Genomic DNA, 27,896 nt, shown 5'->3' with positions numbered 1-27,896 from the left:
TTTCTTCCCTATCTAAGAAAAAATTTTAGGAAAAAATTTCGTTTCCGTACATTCCTGAATGAACGTTAAGAGCGGGATAGGTAATGGCGGGAATATTATTTATTCCTTAAGGTCAGGTAAATATTCTACTGGATTTTATCTACATGTGTAGTCCTTTTAAAGTCGTCAAAGTTGCTTCCTATTAAACGCATATAGTTACATATATATGTATATATATATATATATATATATATATATATATATATATATATATATGTAACTATATGCGTTTATATATAGTTACATATATATGTATATATATATATATATATGTATATATATATATATATATATAAATATATATATATATATATATATATATATATATATATATATATATATATATAAATAAACAAACACACACACATATATGTATAAATGTATACATATGTATTTTAATATGTATACATATATATTTATAAATGTATACATATGCATACATACATACATACATACATACATACATACATACATACATACATACATACTTACATACATACATACATACATACATACATACATACATACATACATACATACATACATACATGCATGCATACATTTATACCTGCATACCTGCTTACCTGCATATGTGTTTTAGCAAGTCTAAAAGTAATGGCAGATGTAACTCCTGCATCCATAGAAAGTATACTAAAAAAACTTTGCAATAGTAATGCTGAGGTCAATCAGAAAGTTGATGGTTATTCTACTCTTTTTAGGTAACAAATCCTTGTATAGTATTTATTAAACCTAAATCTGTTTTTAAAAAAATATTGCTGCTATTTTAAAGATATTTCAATATAATCAGTTTGAGTTTCTCAAATCTTTTCATTGAAAGCCTAATGTGAAAGCTTTGCATGGAGATTATCTTAATAGTTCTATAAATATGTCTTTTTTGATAAATCAAGTTTTAAATTGTGAAAAGAATAAAAAATTTGGAATAAAATACCTGTTTTTTTTAGTAATTTTCAACAAGAGAAAGATTCTGTAACTGTTTTAATGAAAACATATATAAACAAACTCCTAGCTGTTCTGCAGGTATTTAATTTATTTTATAATTTTAATCTAAGTTTTTAAATTTTAATCTGAGAATGAAAGTTTTAAGTCCATTTGAGCACCTTTTGTTTTTTTTTTTTTTTTTTTTTTTTGCAGATTAGAAAAGAATGTTGCCTATGATTTTTTTAAAATAATTTTTAGACAACATATACTATTAGTCCTGGTAGAAAATTGTTTCTGCAATTTTTGCAATTAAAAAATTAAATTATATTATTATAATCAAATTACATTTGTATTTACTAATTTTTGCAATAAACTATATTTGTATTTACTAATTTAAAGACAACTTTTAAGGGTTTTTTTTTATATGGGAAGTGCTTGTTTTTTTAAATATATAAAAACTTAAAAAGTATGGTATAAATATTTATATTTGGTATATATGGTATAAATATATATGGTATTTTATATATATGGTATAAATAATTATTGATTATTACATGCAGAAAATCCAAATATTGATAATTACAATTCTGATGTTACTAAAGGAAGTGTCCTCTGGCAAATTCAACTACAAAAAATATATATTTTTAATTTCTAGTGAAGTTGGTTAATTAACATTAAATTACTACCTACCATTTATTGATTTTTTTTGCATACTATGCCATATTTCAATTAATTTCTGACAAGAATGTATATTATTTTAAAATATTTTAAAATAATTGTCAGTATGAATAGTGAGTGGAAACTCAGTCTCAAAATAGAGAAAAAATATTTTTTTTAAAAAAAATGATGTGCTCATATTTTATAGAATAGAGACTGTTATTGTGTATGCTATCTAAATTTGTTGACATACATAAATTATGCTGCTCAAATTTACTAATGCAAGCATATTTAAATGGAAAATTAAATAGGAAAAATTAATTGCGTTATATTTAGCATCATAGTATTTTATGTCTTGCTCATGGAATTAGAAAATTTTCTTCTTACTAAGTTCATAGCCACGTGCAAAGTGCAAAAACACACAACTTTGTTTGAAAAAGCTTTTTTGTATTGCAAAATTACCATGCTCTGTGCAAACTTAAACCTAACAAAAAAAAAACCTTAGTATGCTGCTCATCTTATGGGGTTTTTTTTTGTTTGATTTGAATTTGCACTGTAAATGAATCATTACAAATTTTGTAAAACAAAGCTAACACAGTTTTGTACTTGAAAATACCTTTCACAATCATCTTACATCAGCTCACTACACCTACTAAAGATGCAGTTTTAGAAGACAAATTACTATTCAACTAAGTGATTAAATATAAATAGTCATGTTATGTTAAAGAACTAAATGCATTAATTTGCTTGTCAAGTATAATATAAATCAATTTAATCCAGGTAGATGTCAAGCATTCAAGTATTACACTAGCAGAGTCTGCATTGTCTGTGATGGGTCAATGCCTTGCATCAGAAGAAATTCTAAGGTAAAATTTGTTTTTTATAATACGAGTCCTGTTTGCCTTAAAAAAATTAAAATTTTTCTTATATAATATAAAATTGTTATGAATATGACCAGTGAAATAATTTTGTTGAAAAAATTTTAGGCATTCAGATGTGTTACTTGTAGCAAAGACTATTCAAGGTTTATACATCTTTCAAATTTTCTTCTTTTTTTTAATTACGGGAAAATTTATTATCCAGTTTTTTTAAGTTTATAAGCGTAATATTTTTAGTACTTTGTTCCAATCTCGAATCACAAGAAAATAAATCAGTTTGCATCAGAACACTTTGGTGTTTCACTAATCAGCGCATTTCTCCTGACAATATTAAAGAATATGTAAGTTCTATTATTTCCATTTTTTTAATAATATTAAAATGTACTTTCTATGGTACTTAAAATTTTATAATCAGTCAAAAGTTACCTATAACTTCTGACATCAATATCTTTTTGAAGAGTTTTGCATTCTGAGTGCAAGGTAGTTTCTGACATCATAATAAGTTGTTTCTTTTAGCTCAGAGTTGTTAAAAGAGAAAGTATATGATATAAGTATTTAATCTCCTATGCACTATTTTATTTATATAATGCACTCTCTTCAATTAAGCATGAAATAATAACCAATAACAACCTAAAGTTCTAATTTTATTTTTATTTTTAAAGAGAAAAAGATTTAGTCTAAGATAAGTACTGAGTTTATGAAGTAGAACTTAACTGTTTAACACAAACTAATGAAAAATCATAATAATTAAAAAATAAAACAAAATAAAAACCCTTTTATAACAGTTCTAGTGCTTTACTTTATACTTTTTGTTTTTGTGGTTATAGAAATAATTACAAGAAACAGAATGTATTGTAAAATATGTAATAATAAAAATACTATATATTTTTACAAATAGATCACTACCTTAATAATTGTTTTAATAACTACTTATTAAGTTTAGTTAATAATTATCTTTGTATATAACTCTATAGATTACTGATAATAGAGAATATGCATAGTTAAATTGTCTGAGCGTTTAGGAAATAATTACCAAGTAAATATTTTTTGGAGTAATAATGTAAATTTTAAACAAGATGCACTGCAATCTTTGTGAATTAAAATGTAGAAAGTTTATTTCCTTATTTAATTTTCAGGATTTAGAAATGGAACCAAGAGAGAAACTAAATGTTTACTTATTTGGCTTATATAAACCTAAATTTTACAAAGTTGCAGTCATATTGCCAGATCTTTTTTTTTCTTGTTGGATCTCCACAAAGTTGACAAAGTTACAGTTTGTGATGCTGGTTAACAGGTCATTGAAGTTGTATCTGTATTTTAAATACCAATTCAAGCTTTTTTTGAGAGTTTTTTTGAGGCTAGATTTTTTCCAAACCTGATTCTCCAAATAACACTACTGAAGCTACTATTTAGCCTCACTGCTCTCACTAATTTCGTTTAGCCTCACTGGCTTACTAATTTCATTTAGCCTCACTGCCTCACTAATTTCATTTAAATTTACTGTATGTTTTTGTATATTAAAATGCACAAACATTAGTCAAAAAAAAAAAAAAAGAATTTCTTTCATTCTTCAAATGTGGAAAAATGGTGTTTTGTCCTTTTTATATATATTTTTTTGAACTCAACACACCCAAAAATATAAGAAGCAGGCAAAGTTACTTAATTAAAAATTTATTGCTGAACAGTGTTATTGATTTTCGTCAAGTGATGAAAAGTGCTTGTAAATGTGCTGAAACTTAATTGGAATTCCATGGTTTGCGATCAAAAATTTCAATCAAGTATCACTGAAAAATTTAACTCAGAAATTGAATTGCATCTTGGCATCAAAAGTAGATGTAGATGTTAAATCTTACTGTCCTTCGACAGTAAGAGTATTAAGTTGTGAGAATCCCTAATGCCAAATAAAGTAATTGAATTTGTGTTGACAAAGCTTTTAAATTGAAACAATTCTATCAGTTATTTGTTACATGAAAACATAAAGAAAAGAATTTATGAGCATAGGAGTATAGGCATTAATTTGTTAAGAAGTTTGAAAGATAATTTAAACATCCTATCTAAAACCACAGTATAGTTTGCTGCCAAATTAGCAACATGTCTTTTCAGTGATTATATAAATGAAGTCAATAATAATGAGCTAGATTTCAGTCAACTAGAGAGTATGAAAAATTTACAGATGTGTTTATATATGTTTCTTGCAGGTTCCTATAGTTGTTGATCAATTCATGAAACTGTCTTCAAACAAAAAACAGAAGTCTGAACTGATCATTTGTGAGGGTTTACGGACAATGAGAAGGTTAGATTATTTCTCTATTACTTATGCTAAGTTTTGTCTCTCTGATAAAAATATTTTCTGTTTTCTTATTTCTTCCCCTAAAAAAGTTTGTTTAAAATATTGAAAGTTTTTACCTCCTAAGATTACTTAGTTTTATGATTTTTAAAAATAAGTAATTTTACAGTAGTAATTACTAAGTTAATTAAATTAACTAAATTAGTAATTACTAACTAAATTTAAGTAGTTTAATTTAACTACTTAATTTAAGTAGTTTAATTATTGAGGCAGTAATTTATTAGTTCAAACTGTCTTGTTTGGTTTAAATCTTTAATTGCAACAGAAAACAGCTTTGACATATAATTTGCTGAAAATATGTTCAACATATTTTATGATATTTTGCAACTTTTTTTTATTACCATTAATTGATAGTTTGTTAAATTTTTAAATTTTGTTTGAAAAACTTTTAACTCATCTTGTAGAAAATCCTGTCCTCTACTTTTAAAAAAAAAAAACAAATTTAGGTTGTTATGCTCAATAAAAATAAAAAAAAATCCAAATATCAAATTTTTTTTAAACTTTTTTACACACTTTATATACTTTCGTGTCAACAATCCACAGCTTAAAGAAAAATCATTCAACAAATATCTTAGAATATAGAAAGTATACTGAGCTGTTAAGAAAATAAAAGATACTAATCTTAGAAGAAGATAAAAGATACTAATCTTTGAACAACAGTCAAAAGAAGATTACTAAGCACTGTAAATAGCAAAAAAAAGTTTGAAAATGAAATTTAAGAACTATCATTTTCTGTTTATGACCTTAGTTTTTTTTTTTTTTTTGAAATTATATAGATCTATAAATTTAAGAACTATCATTTTCTGTTTATGACCTTAGTTTTTTTTTTTTTTGAAATTATATAGATCTATAAATTTAAGAACTATCATTTTCTGTTTATGACCTTAGTTTTTTTTTTTTGAAATTATATAGATCTATAAATTCTGGCCAGTTAGTTTTATGAAATTACATGCTGTATGTAAATGTTTGTGTAAGTCAACCTGGTGAATAAATAAGTTAACTATATAATACTATTCTCTTTTAGTTTTAGTTTTAAAAAGTTAAACTTAAAAATTTTGCAGTATTGCATTATTTTTGTTAAAAGATTATTTGTGCAATTTTACATATAATTAAGCTTAAGTGAAAATTTGATAAGATGCAATTGAAATACTACTTTAAACTTTTGGTGCCATCACATAATTTCCTTCTCATAATCTTATACAAAATTTTACTACTTTTTTTTTTTAATTGCAATTTATTTATCATAGACTTTCATAGTAAATGTAAAAAATCATGGTTTTCCTCTATATTTTCATATGAAACTTTCAGTTTATTTTCAATAAAAGTTTCATATTTGATTAAACTTTAGTGTAAAACTGCATTTTAAAAAAATTTTATTTTTATGATTCAGGTTTTGTGAACAATGCCCAGCTAAAATGGAAGAACTAGCAAAAATATGGTTCATTGATCTTTTTGGTTATGTGTTAAGTGAAGTCCCTAAGGTTACTTTATATCCTAATATTTTATAAATTTGAGATGTAACAAACTTTAAAAAGCCAATCAAGCAGAAAATCTAATAAGAAAACTTCTTAGTCATGTTATTGTGGTTTATGTGATCGATCCGTGTATTTTTGTACATTTAGATACGCAACTGTACTCTTGAACTTATTCAAGCTTCAATGAGTTTGCTACTGAATCAGCAAGAATTTTTGAGTTGTTATTTACTTGAGCAGTTAAATCATGGGGTAATTAACTAAACTGTAAAGTTTAATTGTTATAATTATTTGTAGACTTTAATGTTACTAAGCTCTTAGTTATAATAATTAGGTTAGGTGATAGATAAATTTGTTTCCAAAGCTTTTTTTTTTTTCTGTGGTTTCTATAACCAACCTCCATAACTTGTAAACATTACTTTTTACTTAAAAAATACTATTTAAAGATACAAAAGGAAAATTGTAAACAAGTAGTAAAGATTTTTTATGCTGGTATGGTCTCTGGCAATAATGTGAAGACACATTCACAAATGTCCAGTGAGTAATTGTAATATAAAAAAAAAAACAACCCAGAAACAATGTTAAGTTTCTAGTTACTGCTAAGGCATTTGTGGCGAATGTTAAGGTGTACATCAAGAGGAACCTTCTCAAGATCATGAAGGAAAATGGCAGGGACTTGAATGTGTTTTAGCGAAAATTGTTGAAAGTTTGTCAAAGATCATATTAGAGCCAATATAGATCTTTTCATTCTTTATCTGAAGGAACAGTGGCTTTTAAGGTGTAAGATAATTCTTTGCATTCTAAAGAAAAAAACTCTAGTCATTTTAGATGAAAAGTATTTTACTGTTGACCAGATACATACTATCTACCAGCAGGCGTGCAGGGTTACTTTCCAAACAATTTGCTTAATGATGGCTTGAGTTGATTTTTAAACAATCTTGAGGAGAAATATATTTTTGCTTTTAAAGCAAGTACTCAATATTAGCTAAAAAGAAAATAATTCATTAAAACAGTTTTAACCAGTAGGGTTAAAACAATTTTAGCAATCATTGATACTTTTTATCTAACTATAAAAGTTTAAGAATAGAGTCTTTAAGATTACCTTATGAGTTTAAGAGTAGAGAACATATTTCATCTGATTATATAAGTTTTAGAGCATGATAATTCTGATGTAGAAAAAGGTATAATAGTAAATGTAACCAGTATAGAAAAGAAAATGTGGAAAAATAAAAGATATTATTAGATTGACACAGACTTTTTTGAAGTTTTTAGAAATTTTTTCTTAATTTATTTTTTTCATAAGTGGTATATTTATTTTAAATGTTTTTTTTGTTTAAGAAACTTTCAATTTAGAACTTATCAGAAACTTTAAAGACATCTTTTGAACAAGGCTCTTGTCCTGTTCATGTTTTAAATACTTGGACTTGTGTGTTGCGTTTATTGGGAAAGGTAGGTTTACATTTCTAAGCTTATTGATGATGATTGATGATTGATGACTGATGATGTTGACGAACATTTTATTTATATTAGCTTTTCTTCGAACTGAACAGAGTTAGTGTATTAAATCCTTTACTGAAGATTGCAGAAAAGGTTACATAATTATTTTTAAAACACTTTTGTTAGTAAAGTATAAATATTTTATAGTTATTCAGATATTTTTTCTTTATTTTTTAGTGGAGTATTTTTTAGGTATGAGTTGAAAAATAATAGAGCTAGCTTTTTGTTTTTTAGTCATTTGCATCAACTAATTGTGAGGTTTCTCTTGCATTAACTAATATGTGGAGGACTTTAATAGATGTTGTGTTTCTTGTTCCAGGTAAAATATCCTTTTTTATTTAGGAACAACAGTATTTCTAGACAAATTCCTTCTTGGAAAAGTTACTAAACATTGTGTTAATTCTTTTATTAAAAAATGATTTTTTTTAACAGGTGGATTTAGCAAACGAATGGAGAAAATATTTTTACTTCCAATACAGGTAGATTTGCTTATAGTATGTTACCGCATATACTCACGTATAAGTCGATCCAAAAATCAATACAAAATCAATATTAAATAAAACATTTTTTAATCAAAAAATAAGAAATACCAAAAAAAAAAATTTCTAGGAATAAATTTCTTTTTTTCTGACCCGCATATAAGTCGAATTGCTGTTTTAGAGTAAATATTTCGTCCAAAATTTCTTGACTTATACGCGAGTATATACGGTATATAACATGTAATATATATCACTAAAAATGTACAGTTTTAGTTTCATATTTGTTTATAAGTTCAAAGATTTTTTAATTATAGATGAAATATCGGAATGAAGTTGTAGCAAATGAAAATTTAAAAACTCACTGGCATTTAATATGCAGCATCAATGAAAATGTTAATTCTTTTGTTGAAAAGGTATGTTCCTGATACACAATTATTTCTCTCAATTGTTTTCTAGCCTTTATATTAATGTGATACATTGATAATCATTTTTTGTTATCATTAAAGATCAGCAGCAGCTTTACATTAAACCATAAATAAATCTTTTTTAAATGTCTTTTCCAAAGGGTTAATTACAATAGGGTACACATCTGCATTCCCATTTTCAGGAAAATTGGTTGATATCTTGACACTTACCCTTTGAATTCAAATTTCAGTTTTCACACAACAGAAAGATGGTCTAAAAAATAACAATATTTTTCACTCTACTATAAATTGAATGATGTTAAAACCAGCTTAGAATAAGAATATGTAATATTTGATACAGAAACTTCAATATTTTTACAGAATAGAAAAATGATATAGAATTAAAATTTCTACAAAACAAACCCTAATTAAATGAAAAAAATACTTCTGAATTTTTAGTGGTAAATATAGAATGTGACTATTTTGAGATGAAATGCTTTTTTGATTCTTATTTTAGATATTTAGCACAATTTCCCATATTTATTATTTTTATTTGATATTTTTGTTGTTGAATCATATCACTTCATACTTTCTGACTTGTTAATAATCTCCATCACAACCTGTTCCACTTTCTTTGTATTTGGGTACAATCAGAAGTTCTGCAAATTGATTGTCAATACTTTACAGTAAACCACATAACTGCATAAATGTTCCCAATATATCCATTCAAAATGTTTAGAACTATTGATGGCTTTGCTGTGCAAGTATACAATACAGATATTACATGCAGTCTTATAACAATTCTTGGACTAGATAGTTCTATCTTCAGGCACTCTAAATCCTTATTGAATTACCCAGAATTTAGCACTGGTATAGTTCTCCACATCTTTGGTCTATCAACAAATCCTTCCTAAATTCATCAAGCATTTTATGTAGAGGCTGAGAATGACCAAAGTGTTTGTATATGATGAAAGGTTAATTCAAGATGTCTGCTAGTAATTGTGATGAGTTAATTAGTTTTCCTACTTTTCTTTTTAACAATTATAGGCAATATCTTTTCAACCATCATATACCAATTCCACCATATACCACTATTGGTCGTGTTACTTTAACTGCTTTGTAGACTTTTGATTTGTCAACTATTTCTGGAATATTGAATGGCATTAAAAATGTTAGAAGTTGCTCTACCAGAGATCCAATTCCACACTTTTGTTTCTGCTATATGCCAAATATCTCTTATAAATCTTTTAAGTAATTTTTATAAATCTTTAAAGTAATTTTTAATACCACTTCCAGTTCCTGAGCTCAATTTATCTGTTTTTATATAGTAGTCCAGGACTGCTATCTTATACTTTTGTTACTGTATAGTTTTGTTCGCATATAGTTTTGTTCTGATCTTCTCATCACTGAGAAGCAACATAAAATGTGATTCTTGTTGTCATTATTCCAGTGCACCCCTGGTCTCCTTGGCTTTCTTTTTGTGAGACATTAATCACTGAAATTTAGGAAGTGAACAATTTTTTTAAAATCAAATATCTAGAGGTGTGAAAAAAGATCGTTTTACTTAAAAATCATCGATTTAGCAGTTTTCTTAACTTATGAAAAATGAAATAAACAAGAAATGTTAATGAATAATAATATAAGTATTAATAAAAATTAGACAGACATAAAGCAAATATAAAATTTTAACATTGTCTTAAAAGTTACATTTCCTTGAGTTATTGGCAATTGACTTTGGAAAAGTGGTTGTAAATAAGAATAATATTTGCAAAAAAAAAGCATACTAGAATAAAAAGCTTATGAAATGTTGCCTTAGTTGTATCATTTGCCGCAAATTTACCTTGGAATCGGTTCACCAGCATGATGTCACTATCCATAACTATTGCTAGAATAAACCCTCCCCTTCTGTCCTCACTAATTACCACTTTAGACTTAGTTTGATTTCAAACCAAAATAGTGCATAAAGTTCAGCAAGGAACTGTGTTCTGAAAACCAACTAAGCATTATTAGTTTACCAAATCAATCTGTTTTGGGAATGAGAACCAATTTCTTTTCCCTGAGATGTTCTGGGATATGTCCAGATTTTGTTTCCAAAAGATGTAATCTCTCATTGTAATTGTCTTTATTAAATCTTTTCTGCAATGAAACAATATATTTTAAACATTATCTTCTAATAATGGTTTAAGCCATCCCTTACATTTCATTTATAATTTTATCTTAATTGGTTTTAAACTGCTGAGATAAACTAAGTTTTTTTTAAAAGACCAGCATCTCTTGCAGTACTTTATTTAAAATAAAAAAAGTTAATTTTCAGTGGACTAAAATATGAGTAAATATGCTCAATATCTATATTATAATAAATGTAAACATAATTACTATATATATTAAATATATATTTTTTCAATAACTTATAAGTGAAATTAGAAAAAATTCAATGATATTTGGGTAAAACTCTTTTTTCAAAGCTACCCACCCCTTTCCCCTCCCTGCCTAAGGCATACTTAAAATCCTAAGCCCCATTTCATTTATCTAAAATTTAAAAAATATAATTAATCCTTGCACGCTTTCAACAAATATATTTTACAAACCACCTTGTTAAACATAATTATCTTCATCATTGTCATTAATCATCAATTATCAATTTTCTAAGTTTTATTCATTGTCAACTTCATTAATCACAAAATTTATACTGGATGTAAAATGAAATTTCTCTATTTTTTTTTTTTTTTTTTTTTTGTGTGTTTTTTAAATTATGATTTCTAGCCTTTTATGTTTATCTAAATAGAATTAGTATATAAAACAGAATTTTGAACAGAATATAAACTAATTAGAGGCTTTTAATTATTCAGTTGATCCTGCCATTGCTGTCCGTATATCTAAGTACAGAATCTACTGATAAACCAGAATCTCCAAATGCTGGTTCAGAACAAATTGTTAGACGTCGTTCACGAAATCATACTCCATATGTTTTTTCTACTTCAACAAAGATACTAGCAGCTGAGATTCTTATCCAGTTGCTGACAAAACAAGAGGATCGGATTAAAACGAAATCATTAAAATTGGGTATCTGATAAAGCTAAATATGAATAATAATTTAATAATTGATGATGAATTTTTAAAAAATTTATATTGTATACTGTCTATTACTTTGAAGATCTGGTTACTTCAATTTTATGAGATTTAACTATTAATATTATTATTATTACTATTATTATTATTATTATTATTATTATTATTATTATTATTATTATTATTATTATTATTATTATTATTATTATTATTATTATTATTAACTTTTGCTAAACCTGATAATGGTATTTGGATATAAAATATAATTTTTTATGTATATTTTATCATAAAGTTTTTAAAACTGCAGTCTTGTTTTTTAGAGCTTTTTAAAGGACCAGTATTAAATGAGGCAAACTTAGTGAACCATTTTCCAAAGATTTTTTCATTTGTTATGAATGCTACTGAGAGTTATTCAATTTCAAATGGTATTTCTTTTCTTTTTTTTTAACTGATTTTTTCGGAGAAAAAAAAAGTACAACTTGTCCTATGCAAAAATAGTCTGCATTTTAATTAGACTAGATAATAAATAGTGTCATAAATTAATATTATAGAAAATGATGTAACTCAACTGTGGACAGCTCTGTTTTCAGCTTTTAGAGACATCAATCATGAAGGAGGTATTATTTGATGTTCTCTCAGTTGGTGTAGTCATAAACCTCTTTCATTTTGCCTTAATTATCTTTTTTCAAAAAATTTTAGTGCATTTGAGTTTTGTTAACATTTTTCTTATTCTAAGAATTAGATTTTTTTACCTTTTTAATTTCTACAAACTATAAAGATCATTTCAAGTCGCTTTGGAAAGAGCTTCTTCTCGGCATTAAAAAAGTATGGGAACAGAGTACAAGTAGTGTCATATTTATCATGGTTGGTTTTATTTCTTGTAGTTTTCTTTTTATCTTATGTAGAAAACTGTTAATTAGTAGGAGATTTTTTTAAAAAAATGATAAATTTTAACATAATTAATGTTATAGAGAAAAATTGGCATTTTTGATCATATAATTACAGGGTGAGACAACGATTTGTGGACTTGTTGGGTCTTTTGGCCCATGGGTTAGAGCTCCATCCTGTTGGAACACATAGTTCATGTCTGGGAAGGTCTTATCGAGCCATGGTACCACATGCTTTTTCAAAAAGCTTATGTATACCTCTGCATTCGCTTTATTCTTCTCTTTAATATAGATGCGTGGACGTTTTTTTACCATTTACAACAACAACATCTAGCATCACTATTGGTTGAGAATGCTTTGTATGGCACACAGGTGGGGCACTGTCACTTTTCTGAATAATAAATCAATAATTTCTTCTGTTGATGACACAATGGTAATAGCTTCTCATCTGAGAAAATTTTGACAATTAATGAGCTATTGATTTTTAAACAATTAAGAAAATGATTGATTGCTCAATCTGAAAGCTTAGAGTCTTTCTGTCAAATGTCTTGACTGGTAGGCCTGACAGTTCTAAAATTCCCAAGAGTCTTTAGAGTCTTGAAGGACATGGTAAAGTCATTTTGTGAACTTCTTTTCAACTTTTTTGTTTACATGAGTTGGAATCTGAGCCCTTTCAGCATCATGTTTTTTGTTTTTTTTTTACCTTCTAAACTGCACTTTAAGACACTCCAGATATTTTGATCACTTCTCTTATAGGTAAATCTACATGGATCAAACCTAATTTTTCAGTTGTTTTTGCTTCTATTAAACTTTTTAAATCAAAACTATTTTTGTTTACATTGCAATGCAAAAATTCCAAGTATTTTAGTTTATGCAACCTCTCTAAAAGTTCGTCTGAATTATTGCCGCACCCAGTATGTTACACACAGAACTTGTTGGCAGCACCTCTTTGACATGAGCAAAACACTTTTAAATTGCTTTATATTATGTTCTTTAATTTATTGATGTTTAGTTGATGCAGTGCAGATGCATGTTATCTCAAATGCACAATAACAGCAGTTGAGAGCTTTTCTCATTGATATAAATGTCAACATGTGGGAGCTCAAATAAAATGGGGGGGGGGGGCTGCACTAAGAATTAGCAACTAAGAATTTGAGCTTTTTACCTCTGTAATTGATTTTTACATCAGATATCAGTCAGCATTGAAGCATATTTTCTGCTGATATCAGTGACCAAAGTTAATACAGTCAAGTTAAAACTTTTTTTTAAATACTCTAAAATACTTGTGTTTCTAGAAAGTGTTATTGATTGTTCCTGAAGCTACGCTACACTTGCGCCACCCAGACTTCCAATGTCAAACCAATGATGCAGGCCTAACATCTTTGTTTATAATTGGAATGTTATTGCATAAAAAAATGTTTGAAAATGGTGGTTTGGAACAGGAAAGGTATCTCTAATTTTGATATTTTAAAAATTTTCTCTTTAAAGAAGGCGTGATGTAATTCTTGTATTTGTTTCATAGGTATTTCATTTTGTTTGAGCGAATGATCACTGTTTTGTTTCAAGGAATAAGCAATCAATTACAGTCTGTTCAATTTGTTTTCACAATGCTTGTACATGCAGTGAAGTATTATTTTAATCTACTTTAACTATTTTGTTCCTTAAATATATTTGCTTTATACTTCTAATAAAATATATACTAACTTTTTTTTTGTAATCTTTGGTTTCTAAGCTGAAAATAAAATGTGTTTTCATATAATGAATGCTTTTTTTTAGAAAAATTAAGTCTGATGACATATGCTGGCGCTTATGGAGTACAATATGCTGTTTGCTTGAGGAATATATATGTAGAACAGGAGATGTCAATCAAGGTGGCTCTTTAAATTATGAGTTTCCTACATTGTTAGATGCCCTAGTGTTCCCACTAAAACATATTTCCTTAAACAAACTAAATGAAGGCACAAAAAAAGAGCTGTTGAAAGTTTGGACAGAGCTTTACGAAGCATTCTCTCGATCTGTGAACCTCCTTCCTGGCGTTGAAGTAAACCTTGCTCTGGAAGAGTTCTTTGCGTATGTTCATACCTGTGTCAGCACTCTATTGAATGTAACAATTCTTTTAACTTTTTTATTATTAATTAGCACAGGTTTAGTTAATCTTTTAATAATAATGAATGTGTATAGAAATAATCTTTATAGTTTTTTTGAAGTGTTATAAAAATAATTTATTAGATTTTCGTTGGATATTTTTTATTGTAATAATAGATAAGTTTTTAAGGTAAATAATAAGCATTTGTAAGTATAATTCAAAACATCCATATGTGTAAATTCTAATAAATTATTTTTATAATAAGTTCTAATATCGTAACATGAATCTTCTTTGTATTAGGGGTTTATTAATGATGCTAAGTCATTGAATATTCTGATAGAAATGGGATTTGTTTCACTTGGAAGTGTGGATTGGACAGATTCACTCTTACCTTTAACTCCTTCAAAGTTAAACAAAAAAAGGAAAAACCCCCTGGCAAACTTCAAATCATTTGCAAACGTCATTATTTTTTTATTGAACCAGATATCACAGAAGTTAGAAAAAGGGGTAAGGAGATTGAAGAAATTTATGCACTTCATTTAGACAATAATAAAGGTTTTATATTGTTTATGTTAAAGTTTAATGCTGCAGTTCTGTTCTATGGAATCATTTACAGAAGTGTAGTTAAACTTTTATTGTTCAAGAATTACACGAGTACATGTTACTTATGATACAGTGTTATGTAGGTAATAGTAAAATGGGTTTATTTAGCTCGATGGTGTGTATATGCTAGGTAAGAATATTGAGAGTAAAGTTTGATGCATTTTAAATATAAAGCTAAATTCTGACTAATGCTGTAAAGTTTTTTAGCTAAAGAGGTGTAGTTGTAATGATCGATGCATAATCTAGAGACTCTAAAAATATCTTGATGGTTAAGACAAGCATGCATACACACAGTATTAAAGTTTGACAAAAAAAAAAAGTATTTTTACTTAGCACATTTTCTTTAGGAAAGTTGTGGTTATGAAAAATGTTTTTTGAGGCTGCTTGATTTGATTGAAAAGTTTTATGTCTCAGTCAACAACTCTTCACTTCTTGCTGATTGGTCACACGCATTAGTACCATCCTTGTCAACTGTGCTTAGTTCTTGTTTAAAATACTCCAATAAGGTGAATATGAACACTGAAAAATTGATCAGTACAATATTCTCAACATTTGAAATATCTTCTCAAAGTGTTTTCCATTCGGATCTCTTGCGGTTTTTAGAACCTCTTTTAATAGAGTGTTTTAAAACTGAGAGGAAATCATTACGTTTGAGAGCTGCTAAATTTTGGAATAATACTTTTGCCAAAAGTGCTAATCTTGATTATTCTGATGCTTTGAAAGACACATTTTTAAAGCATTCTGCTAAATTGCATCTTATTTTACCAAGTTTTATAAATCGTGTTCATTCGCCGGATCTCCATGAAGATACTACACAGTTTTCAAATACTTCAGTTGTTGCTTCATCACCAAGTTTAAAACATAAATCACCCTGTGTTATTTCACCTGTTAAAATATTTGGAAGTTTTCTTCGAGACACTAATTCTCCCTTGTTAAAGAAAAGTCCTGTAAAAAAGCTGTTTCATTCACCATCTCATTTAAAAGAGAGTTGTACCAAGATAACAGCTAAAAGTTCAGTTGATTTTATTGAGATTTGTGAGTCCCCTAAACGCAGAAGGTTACTAACTGAACATCAAAAAGAGAAACTACGCGAGCGTCATAATTTTCCTGCCATGTACAACAGTCTTGATCAATCACAAGATAATACTCTTTTAAACTCTCTTACTCAAGATTCTGGAAGTCAGGCATCTTCACTATTGCAGCAACATGTTGAAGTTGAGAAAGGTACTAATGCTATTGCAAAAAATCAAATTAATGTTGGTTTTGATGAACCATTTAAGAACTTTAACCAATCGAACCATGAAGACATTGGAACTACATCAACTCTTAAGAATACTAATTTTGGTGACACAAAATTGCCATTTAATAGTGTAGGTAAAGATGAATCAGTATTTGATTCAAAGAATTCAGAACCACTTTTAATTGATCCTCTTTCAGATAATGCCACAGACACACTATCTCCAGAAGTTATCCTCTCATCCCAGGCATCAAGTCAAAGTCCTGCTAACATGAAGCTCTCAATTCTTTCGCCAGCCACTATGTTAAAAAATGATCCTCAAAGTTTAACTGTAAAACATGCAGTAGATGGAGATCACAAAAAGATTGATAGTGAAAGATCACATTTATGCCACGATAAAGAATGGCTCACTACTGGAAAATCTATCAATAAAACATATGAAATACGATCTAAAAAGTTATTATCAAAAACCAAAAAACTGAAAAAAGTTAAAAATGCTAATGAGAGAATTAAAGAAAGTAAACTGAACTCTTTAAAAAGTATTAAAACTGTTTCAGAAGACAAGAAAAGTGATCAAAGTTCAAACCAGTTCCTTGATACATTAAAAAGCACCTGTGATTTAAATGTAATGAAATCCCCTGAACCAAAACTAGTTTTGAACAAAGTTGGCTCAAATGAAAGGGCAAAAAGAAAGCGAGCAAAACTTACATTATCTCAAAACAAGCGAAAGAAACCTGATTTGATTTTTATTAAAAAACATGAAACACTTTGTGATCAAAAGCTGAATTTTAACAATCCTCTAGAAATTCTGATAGAGAAAGAAGAAAAAAATGATTCAAGTTCGTTAAAAGAAAAAATCTGTTTAGATAGCAATCTAAATTATGATTATTTCGGGTTCAGTCAGAATTTAAAAGAAGAAGACTTGCAAAAATGTGATAGCATTTTTGAACACAGAGCAAAACAAATTAATGATAATAACGTCATACAAAATAACGATCTTGTTAATAATCTCTATCTTCCATTAGCTTCTGATATTGCTGATAAAAAAGATGAGGTTAATTATGCCGGTTATGAATTAACAAAAATAAATACTGGTATTGAGTCAATTGAGACAGGTTTACTAGTCCCAAATGCTTCAAAAACAGTTTGTGATGATGTTGAGGGGATTTGTGAAAAGGTTAATAGTCCAACACATCTTCAAAATGCTAAAAAATCTTCAAGCAGCCTGTTGTTGTCATCGTGTAGTCCTGTGTGTCAAGTTGTTTTTTCACAAAGCTCTTGTCTGAGTAGTCCAACAGCATCAGTTTGCACCTTATCACCAAATCTATCACCTGCCAATGGAATTCTTAAAAAGAAACTTACCCATGATATGCCTTCACCACCTATAAGCAAGGTTATATTTTTAACTTAATTTTATATTTGTTATATTGTTGAAATATTTTTTATGTCCTTTTCGAAGTTTCTTTTGAAGAGTCACTTTTTTTTTTGTTTTTAAATGATGAGCTTGGTTACAGAAAGAAAAAAAAACATTGCAATTTGTTTTATTTACTAATTTTTGATTACCATAAAAATTCTTGAAATTAATTGAAAAAAAGTTTTCTTTTCTTTTTTTTTTTTTTGGGGGGGGGGGGGGATAAAATCAATTTGTTTAAGTAAAGCTGTGCAGAATTTATGAATTATCAACAAAGTAATGAATTAATCAACAAAGTAAGTATATATTTTTAATTCACTTACTGTTAAATGACAAGATTTTTTAGGTGTCAGTTGTTCTTTTAATGGAATCTCATAAATATTTAGAATTGTTTATATAATAGAATTCAATATATATTATATTTATATTGAATATATATATATAATCTTATATATGACCCGCTACAAATAGTTCTTCAGCTCTTCTGGCTAATTTAGTGGTAGTCAGTTGCTCATGATGCTCATTCCGGAAAGCAAAGTCTTTGTGTAAAAGGTTGATAAATATCCTAAATATCTATGATTAAAACAAAAAAACTATATAAAGTTTAAACACTTAAAATTTTTTTCATATATATATAGTCGAGGCACGTGACATTTCAATTACCACAAGGAACTTCTGACATCAAAGAAGATCCTAATGATCTGGCCAAACCTTTGGATGACACTTCTAACAAGGGTTATACGCTAGTTAAAAAGGTTTGTTGTTTTTTTTTTTGCTTTATCCTTTGTTACTTTCGGTTACGCTTTTATATTTTTAACATTAAGCTATGGCTTGATAAAGTCTTCAAGAAAAGTTCTCTTCTTTTAAAAAAGTAAACTGCGCTTGATTTGATTTTATTTTGTCCGTATATACTTACATAAGAGTAATTTTTTTTTCTAAAAAATTATTTAGAAAAATGAATTCAATAAAAGTTCTGCCATATATCCTCAATTAGCCACCTGTTCAGCACCAATTGAAAAAATTCTTCCTTCGCTAACTTTTTCTCGTGGGATCGGTCACTTGGTTCGTGCACAAAACATTCTTACTATTGGCGATCTAAGCTCATTAACCGAGATTCAGATCGAAAATCTACCTATCCGTTCACCTAAAGTGACGACTGTAAGAAATGCATTAAGAACCTTTGCAAAAGGAAAGAGTCTTCCAAAATCTCCTCTGATAATAAAGCCTCCGACAGGTAAATTATCTTGCGTATTGTGTCTTGATCCAGTTAACGCAAGTTTAAATTCACTTTTTTGTGTTTGGAGAAAAAAAAACTCCTATTGATTATCATTCTTTAAATTTGTGTTTGACAATTATGGAATGGGCTTAATACTTTAATCCATTTGACTTTCACCCCTCTTGTTGTCCGCGCCTTAAATTTTTTAACATGTCTATTGAGAAATTATTTTAGTGTACGTTGCAATAATTCTCGGATTGTTTCCGCGATTGGAACGGAGACAAATCGGCTAAGAAAGATTTTCTTCGATTTTTTTTTTCTCTCGTTTTCTATTCAAAAATGGGATTAAGATAGGAAAATGGGATTAAGATAGGATTAAGACAGGACAATCGGATTAAGATAGGATTAAGATAGGAAAATGGGATTAAGACAGGAAAATTAAGCGGTGATTTTGTTTTAGAACATTCAACGCCTCCTAAAGACGAGAAGTCGTTGACCGAAGAAGCTTTTTTATTGACCACACCTTCGCGCCGATTTGACAACGTGAAACCGACATTATTATTTTCTGATGTTGCTGAAATTGTAAAAACACACGAAAGAATTAACGAAAATAGTTTATACGAAATAAATGCAACTGGTTTAAAAGAAACACCCGAGGTTGAAACAAAAGAAGATAAGGAGAACATCTTTCAAACCATTTTCGAATCAAAAGTAGCATTACCAGTCCATGCAGAGGACTCGGAGGGGTCGTTGATTAATGAAGTGATGCTAGTACCTAAAATAGACTCATTTAAACAAACTCTGGCTAACGATGAATTAATCCAAGCTCTTAAAACTGACTCATTTACTCAAACTGAATCGCAAAATGAGCTTACAGCTGCTTCAAGATTTGGTTTAACCGGAATTAATATGAGCGCATTGAACATTTGTGACATTTTTGAATTAGTGAGCCAACTGGATTTTTTAAAAACAAAAGCTATGGAAGAACTAAAAACAAGATGCAGTGCGAATCTATGAAAATGTCCCTTTATATCAAGCTTTTAACATTGTTTTTAAATTATTATTATTATTATTATTATTATTATTATTATTATTATTATTATTATTATTATTATTATTATTATTATTATTATTATTGTCATTATAAAATTTTTCCTGGTTCATTAAAATTTATTTTGGATAGTTTTTAATTAAACCTAATCAACTCCTCAGCTCGGATATTTTTATCCAAAGTAAAAAGTATCCGTTAAGCGTTAACTCTTAACGTAGAATTTTATATAACCTCGGATTGGATTCGAGGTTAAAAGTTATTGCTGGGAGTGTTGAAGACTTCATACGGTTTAAAATTCATACTAAATTTCAAGTTTTCATTTTTAAATGTCTACATCAAATATGAGTTTCCCTCAAAAACTCTTCATCCATCCTAGGCTGTTCTTTAACCCCACCTCCAAGTTCTTGCGAACACGCTGTTTTTGAAATTTCACACACTCAAAGTAGAAAAACAAGGCTTGTCTCTTGTCACGTTGCTCCTTTAATGTTTTATTCCCTTAAATGTGATTATTCAAGCCACGTCTGTTTTATACAATGATTTCTTTGGTTAAGAAAATAGAACAAGACTCAACTGAGAAATATTACTCCGACAAAAGGCAATCGGGTTGACTCATTTTTTAATTAAGAATTATGCCAGTTATGCTGTTGCTGTTACGCTTCCAAGTTTCGGAAGGCTTAGTTATGTCGGTGACAAAACTCTTTTTTTCCTCTTAAAAACCCAATTTAATTGAGATTCGGATATTCAAATGAATAACTTAAAATATAGCTATCATCAATTTCAGACCGCATAATTGCGCAAGCCAAAATGAATATATATTAGATGGACTATTACTGATTACACAGGTGTAGTTGTGCTTGGAACCACCACTATTTCGATCTACGGCTTGCATCAAAAAAAGCCATCAATTTTCATACATCACTGGCTTACCAACTTTTATACAATTATTTTCTACTCTTTCCATTTTTAATGAAAATTAAATTTGTTATATATTTGGATTTGTTTATCTTTTCTTTTTTTCAAATCAACAAAAGGAGAATTCGAAAAAATTTGTTGAACTACTTACATTACCCGCTATTTTGTTTTATCTAACCGCATCACCCAAAAATCATTATTTACATACTTTATTGTTAAAGGCGGTTCGGAAATTCATTTTCATCAATTACCAAACATAATTAGGCCCAAAATTCAAGATATTTATCTAGAATCGTATTCTGTATTCGTATTCTTTTTTTTTTACAAATCTCGTATTTAACAAACCAATTCTCTATAAATTATTTTTTATTTTTACAAAATACAGGGTTTTATTTTTACTATGATTAGCAGCGAATAAAATTGTGTGTAAAACACCCTACTTCAGTGAGTTCAGTATTAGGTGAAGTAATTAACGGAAAAAATTGTTAATTGAATACCATTTTTTTATTTGAGTTGTTCTATTTATCAAATAGAACTTAACTTGCTACTGAATTTACCCACTTTCTCGAACAATTTGGATCTCGTATCGATAAATAGTCTGTTGCTGCTTTTTCTCTGTCTTTTCTAAAAATGCAGTGGTGAAGCTGTTGAAGATTAACTTTACTAACTACGTTTTGGTTTTTCCGAAACTTGGCATTTAAAAGCCCAAAGGTTCAGAGATGCTTGGAATCTTTTTTTTTTTTTTTTTTTTAATCGTTATTAAATAGTCCCAAATTGTTTCCTGCGCATCACTGATTTCTGTTTTTTCAAACGGAAAATGTGAATCCAGATGTGTTAGTAGGGGAGAGGGGGATGGGTTGGTACACAGGCAAATATTCAGCCGTTTTAAACTTTTGAATGCAGAAACTAAATGTTGTTTATAATCACTTCTTTCACAGAAAATGTTGTTGGGTTTTAAACATTTATCTGTAAATTTACCCTTTGTTTATTTAGCCGCTGCGTTGATTTTTTTAAACGTTTAACTGTGAATGGTGAATGGGCTACTTTTTTGAGTGTTTTTTATTGTTTTAATTTGTTCAAACTTAAGTTTAAACCTAAAACTCAAAAACAAAAAAAATTAAAAAATTAAAAAATTTTTTAGAACATAAAAAAATATTTCACTTTGAAGCACAAAACTCGTAAAGAGTAAGGATTAGTACATTGAAATCGGGAAGCATTGGTACAGAATTTTTAATATCTGTTCTGTAGATTACATATAGACAGTGCCGGTTTTAGCACTACCAGCGCCCTGGGCGAGATTTCTACGGCGCCCCTAGCTCAATTGAACCCCATACAAAAAAAGGCTAAATTTCGCCCCTTTATATTCGGCGCCCTGGGCCATCGCCCAACCAGGCCCTACCCTAACGTGCCTGTGTACTGTGTACAGTGTGGTAAAATATATCTTTTACAATGTGGTTCGTATTCTCCAATGCTTTGCTAATGCTTTCATACAGTATGCACTATGCACCTATGCAATTTAAATGTAATTGTTACTAGTTATTTAAATAAATTATCAATACATTTCTTGATATGTTATAAAATATTTTGTTGCTTTTAAAATCTGTTTTATTTTTCATTCAAATCGCACTTCTCTTTGATGAAATTTCTGACTGTAATAATATAAACACGAAGTGTACCAATGTTCCCCGTGTAAGGGAGCATTGGTACAAAAAACTATGTTTAGAAAATTCAAAAGCATTATACTTAACCATTAATATTTCTAAACATAAATGATGTTAAAACGTTGCTAATACATTTAAAAAATAGTGAAATTATTTACTAAAGTATTTTTTAAAATTTCTTGATACTATGCACTTTATTCACATTCAATTTATTAATTAAGCCTTTAAATTAACAGGTTTTATATTAACAGGTTTTAAAGTAACCGGTACTTTAAAGGGGTAAAAAATGATTACAAAAAACTACTTTAGATAGCAATAATTTTGAACCTTTTTCCTCCTCCCCCAGAATTGATAATGGGTTGCAATGAAGAAAACTAAAACTTGTAATTTTTTAAGATTTTTTTCTCAACATAAAATGGACCTTAAGGAAACACGGGGTGTCGACCAGATCTTCACTCATTCTTAATCGAGTTTTGTAAGCCCAAGATTCCAGTTTTTGTACTTTCGGGGAATTTTGGTGTTATGGAATTTATCTGTTTTTAAATGTACTCATCCAGAGTGATAGATAAACGATTTCTATTTATTGGATGTGTATCCAATTCTAGAAGCTCATCATATTCTAGAAGCTGTATCCATTAAGTTGTCCGGCCACTTTACAATACACATGAATAATATCTCACATTTTTTAAAGAAATTCTCAAATTCAATTTTCCTTACTTCATTTTGAGCAAAACAGATTGTACTCCAAGATACTGAATTTAACAAATAAATAAAAATATATTTAAAAAGTTTAGTGGTATAAAAGATAAACGCGTATTTTCGCATATCTTTTCGATTTGTAACTTTCTGACAGAAAATATATCGGTTTTTTTTTCTCTTCAGGAAAATCTATAGATATCAAAAAAAAAAAAAAGGATTATAAGCAATTTTACTTTTATGCCTGGTAGCAATGTTATTTTAAAAATTATTTTATAATTAGAAGAAAATGTTTTAACTTTCAACCGTCAATCGAATATTCAATTTTCATTGGAAAGTTTTGTTTGTTTGAAAGATTAATTGCTTTCAGAAAATTTTTATGAAATGGTTTGTAAAAATAAAAATGGTTTTGTAAAAATAAAAATGGTTTTGTAAAAATAAAAATGGTTTTGTAAAAATAAAAATGGTTTTGTAAAAGTAAAAATGGTTTTGTAAAAATAAAAATGGTTTTGTAAAAGTAAAAATGGTTTTGTAAAAGTAAAAATGGGTTCAAGAGTTAAAAACAGTGAAAATTTATGTTCAGGAAAAGTAAATTACAATGTGCAATATTTTGTTAAATAAATCAAGTAACGTACAGGCTAGATGATCACATGTCCGTAAATCTCTATTTCTGTATTTTAAAACTCAAAATATGGACAAAATTTTTGTCCTAAATCATTCGTCAGCACGTTTATTCATAGATCGAATCGTAACCACGGACATTTCTTTGTAAATTGCTGTAATAAATAAATTAAGGTTATCATTTTCCCGCTAAACTAAACATAAAATGGAAAGACACCTAATTTTCAAAATTAACTTTTCACAATTAAGGAGCAGACATTTACTTTTAAAACATATGCTTAAAATTTTTGTAGCGAATTATGAAAGTTAAAAAAGTATATTTATTTTTAGCTATTCTTTAAAATTAGAAAACATAATTCAAGTTCATACGACAACGTAATATTAAAAAAAGTCAATGGTTGCCAAAAGATTGTTTTGATTTGGTTGACTTGTTCACCACAGCAGTCTACGGACAAGTGTTCGTATTTACGTTGGTTTTTCCATACGTAAAAACTTGTAATCTCGAGGGCATTATTTTTATAACATTCGGATTTGTAAAATACAAAGATCTCTTCGTGACAAATCAACATCCGTCAAAAACGTGTGTAAAAATTTGAGCGAATGTGCATAAAAGTCTCTCTTACACCAGAGAAATAATTCAATCACCAGATCTCTTGATATATAAGAGGCAGCAAAAAGTCAAGACACATAATTTAAAAAAATATTTACCCCATCAAGCTAGAAAACGACTAAGAGCACATGATGTCTTTATTGATGCAATGAATGAATTGATGTCATGATGCCTTTATTTGTGCTATGAACGAATCAGACACTTCATAATTTTAATTTGGACGGCAAAAAGATGACGAAAGAAAAATGACTCTTGATTACTCTGACATCCTGAAAGGTTTTATGAAATTCGAAGAGTCTGTAAACAGTTTAATAAATGATACCAATAGTGACAATTCATTATAGAGGAACTTATGAAAGATGTTAATGAAATTGAAAAAGGTTTTGTTTGCGATGATATTTAAACAGAACGTTAATGAAATTCTTTACCTATTATGATTATTGTGGCCACATATTTTGCTGAAATACGATTTCTATTTATAATAGCATTATTTAAACTAACATTTTAAAAATTACGTAATAAAAATGTATATACACAAAAAAATATTTTTTAACTAATTTTTTACCTTATGGATTAATAAAGTTTGTTTATTTTGTTATTTAATTATCTTCAAGATTTTTTTTTTTTAATTATGGTTTAACTCTAATCTTTTTCAAAATATTTTCATTTTTTTAAAAATAATAAAAACTAGAAAAATATTCATTAAAACATTTTTTGATCATACCAACCAGAAAAAAAAACCCCACAATTGCGAAATAACTATGAAAATATTTTTGTCAGCATAACTGTATGAAAATGTCCCATAAACCCTTGAGAGAAGCACTTCCCTTCAAAACATCATCAGCTTCACAAATCTAAACGGCCTTCTGCAGTCCAGCAGTAACAGGGGTCAAATGAAGGCAAAATAAGGCACAAACTCTTTTTCTAAAGAACGTCTCCGTGGACGTTCGCAGAATGTCAGATTTAAATTTAATAACCGAATGCTAAATGCTTGTGGCTCTGCATTTTATTTTATAACTTTATATTCAAATCTAAGATTGTCGCTCTTGCTTTACATATTGTCAGCAACTAAGCAACACTTTTCTTCAAAAGCTGAGAAGTCTGATAGCTTGCCCTCTTCAATATCAAATTTGAAGAATAGAAATTAAAAAGAAAAATACATAGTTGAGTTAAAATCTTACTTACAAATGTGCACAATAAACCAGTATAAACTTGAAAACTTTAAGTCAACCTACATATGTTTAGAGACCCACCATTTTCAAACTTCATTTTTATCTATACAAACTGTTTCCTGCATAAATTTGTAGAAAAGATTCGATCGTTCATCTTGTTAGTATTCTTTCAAATGTCTAACCAAACATCTAAAGCATAAAAATCATCAATGACCCTTTCCTCAAACGCTGACGTTTTAGATTGTTTCTTTACTTAACAGCATCAAGGTCAATAAGGTATTCTTTAGTATCCCTTACATTAACGCGACCTTTGACTCGGGGATGTCATGAAATCCTTGCTTTAGTGAGTTGTATTTGATTTTAAATTTTTTTTGTATTCAACCTTCGCTTAGTTGTAATTTTGCCATGTTGCAAAATTTAAAATTAAAAAAAAAAAACGAGGCTTCAAGCTGTTCGTTCAAAAAAAAATATTCGTAAAAAAATTGGCTAACGCAATGGCTTCTTTAAAATTCAGTATTTTAAAATTGCGTCTAACACCCACTGATCTCTATAATAACTGGATAGCGCAACTCCGAGCAGAACTTCTTATTTTTTGACGCCAAAATCGCCATATTGGAAAGCCCCAAAAATTTTAATCCCGTAAGCTTTAAGTTCTGTTTTTTGGCTTATCGCTTTATCACTTTATCGCACATATCAGATTTCAGCGTTCTGGGACTTTCCAATATGGCGATTTTGGCGTCAGTTTTGATATTAGAGATGCGCTATCCAGTTATGATAGAGATGCGCTATCCAGTTATTATAGAGAAAAGGTTCGAAGAAATTTGTCGAAAGGAGACGAAAAAAATGATTTGACTTAACGAAGTTCGAATCATCTGAAGTCCGACTCAACCGGAAAATTTTATTAAGAAATCCATCGATTTCAATGGACCAAAGAAAATAGTTCGAGTTTAACAATAGCGATTGATTTACTTGTCGTCGCTGGCAACAATTTTTAATTTTTTTTGTACAAAGCAGTATGCAGTTAAATCTCTTCAGCTCGAACACCGGACAACTGGAACATTTTTTAAACATAGAACAACAAAATTCCGGAAAAGTTTAAAACCAACTGCACATTTTTTTGTTTTTCCGAGAAAAAAATTTCACTTGTAAAGTGAGAACTAAGAAGGCCATTTTAATCTGCGAGTTTTAGGGATAATTTAACTTAATCGCTGTAAAAGTCTTTCTGAATTCAAAAAGCAAGAGCAATTGAAAATTAGCAATTATGAAGCACTGTAAAGATATAATACACGTCTAAGCATTTAGCATATGTTTAAAGCCGCCCAGACAAAGAGAGAACTTTAAGAGTTCTTCTAGAGATTTTTATGGAGATTTTAGCGATTCTTATGGAAACTTTACGCCTCTCTTAAGGTTTTGATCATTCCAATCGGACCATGCAAAATGGTGCTAAGTTAAAAATGGTTCACTATTATCCCCTTCTAGAACGACCACCGTCAATATATATTATGAAGTTCTCAACAGATTGACTAAAATTATATTTGTGTGTGTGCGTATCTTATTTTTACCAGTCTGGCACATTTTTCTAGACGTTTTCTTTTTTTGAACCATTTGAAGAGAATTTTTGAGAAATAACGTAATGTTCTTTCTCAGAAATAAACTAATTCGCCATTTTAACCGCCACAAAAAAATATTTGCTTTTGCCTATCTATAAAACTACACTCGATATTACTTCCATGATAAGAACCGTAAATTTTAGGTCGATTTTATTTTTTTTTGAGTTTGGGAAAATCAAAAAAGGGATGGGGAATCGACTTAGAATATTTTTAAAAAGAAACTTTTTAACATAAGCGAGTTTAAAGTTCTTGTTTTTAAAGTCTGTCAGGCTCTTGATAAAAAGTTTTCAAATTTTTCTATTCAATCACAGTAAGTATTCCACTTTCAAGAATATTAACCGT

General features: G+C 28.4%; 1 protein-coding gene across 3 annotated transcripts; it reads left to right on the top strand.

The window, feature by feature from the left end:
* Nucleotides 1-41: 41 nt before the first annotated feature.
* Nucleotides 42-20,560, top strand: LOC145190027 (telomere-associated protein RIF1-like). 3 transcript variants are annotated; one of them, XM_090089453.1, is made up of 26 exons: nucleotides 42-116; nucleotides 641-758; nucleotides 1,002-1,077; nucleotides 2,416-2,501; nucleotides 2,622-2,659; nucleotides 2,751-2,854; nucleotides 4,712-4,806; nucleotides 6,251-6,341; nucleotides 6,483-6,584; nucleotides 7,686-7,781; nucleotides 7,863-7,922; nucleotides 8,064-8,148; nucleotides 8,262-8,308; nucleotides 8,623-8,721; nucleotides 11,562-11,775; nucleotides 12,102-12,206; nucleotides 12,333-12,398; nucleotides 12,560-12,645; nucleotides 13,964-14,115; nucleotides 14,191-14,295; nucleotides 14,445-14,772; nucleotides 15,055-15,261; nucleotides 15,705-17,987; nucleotides 18,644-18,760; nucleotides 18,957-19,239; nucleotides 19,682-20,560. In XM_090089453.1, exons 1-26 carry the CDS (start codon nucleotides 59-61, stop codon nucleotides 20,236-20,238), a joined length of 5,658 nt encoding a protein of 1,885 aa, XP_089945579.1. In that variant the 5' UTR covers nucleotides 42-58; the 3' UTR covers nucleotides 20,239-20,560. The 3 variants fall into 3 exon arrangements, with proteins under 3 accessions (XP_089945579.1, XP_089945581.1, XP_089945580.1); XM_090089455.1 differs by lacking the exons at nucleotides 13,964-14,115; nucleotides 14,191-14,295; nucleotides 14,445-14,772; ... (3 more) ...; nucleotides 18,957-19,239; nucleotides 19,682-20,560 and adding an exon at nucleotides 12,787-12,970 and having other exon boundaries at nucleotides 48-116; XM_090089454.1 differs by lacking the exons at nucleotides 42-116; nucleotides 641-758; nucleotides 1,002-1,077; ... (12 more) ...; nucleotides 12,102-12,206; nucleotides 12,333-12,398 and adding an exon at nucleotides 12,787-13,040 and having other exon boundaries at nucleotides 12,630-12,645.
* The last annotated feature ends 7,336 nt before the right edge of the window (nucleotides 20,561-27,896 follow it).

The sequence above is a fragment of the Hydra viridissima genome, unplaced genomic scaffold (assembly GCF_058129835.1).
Source record: "Hydra viridissima isolate aposymbiotic clone 2 unplaced genomic scaffold, HvirCarnegie_v1 scaffold_6, whole genome shotgun sequence".
In the NCBI taxonomy this organism is placed as follows: Eukaryota; Metazoa; Cnidaria; class Hydrozoa; order Anthoathecata; family Hydridae; genus Hydra; species Hydra viridissima.
The sequence above is the reverse complement of the archived record's forward strand: the minus strand, read 5'-3'. Positions and strand labels throughout refer to the sequence as shown.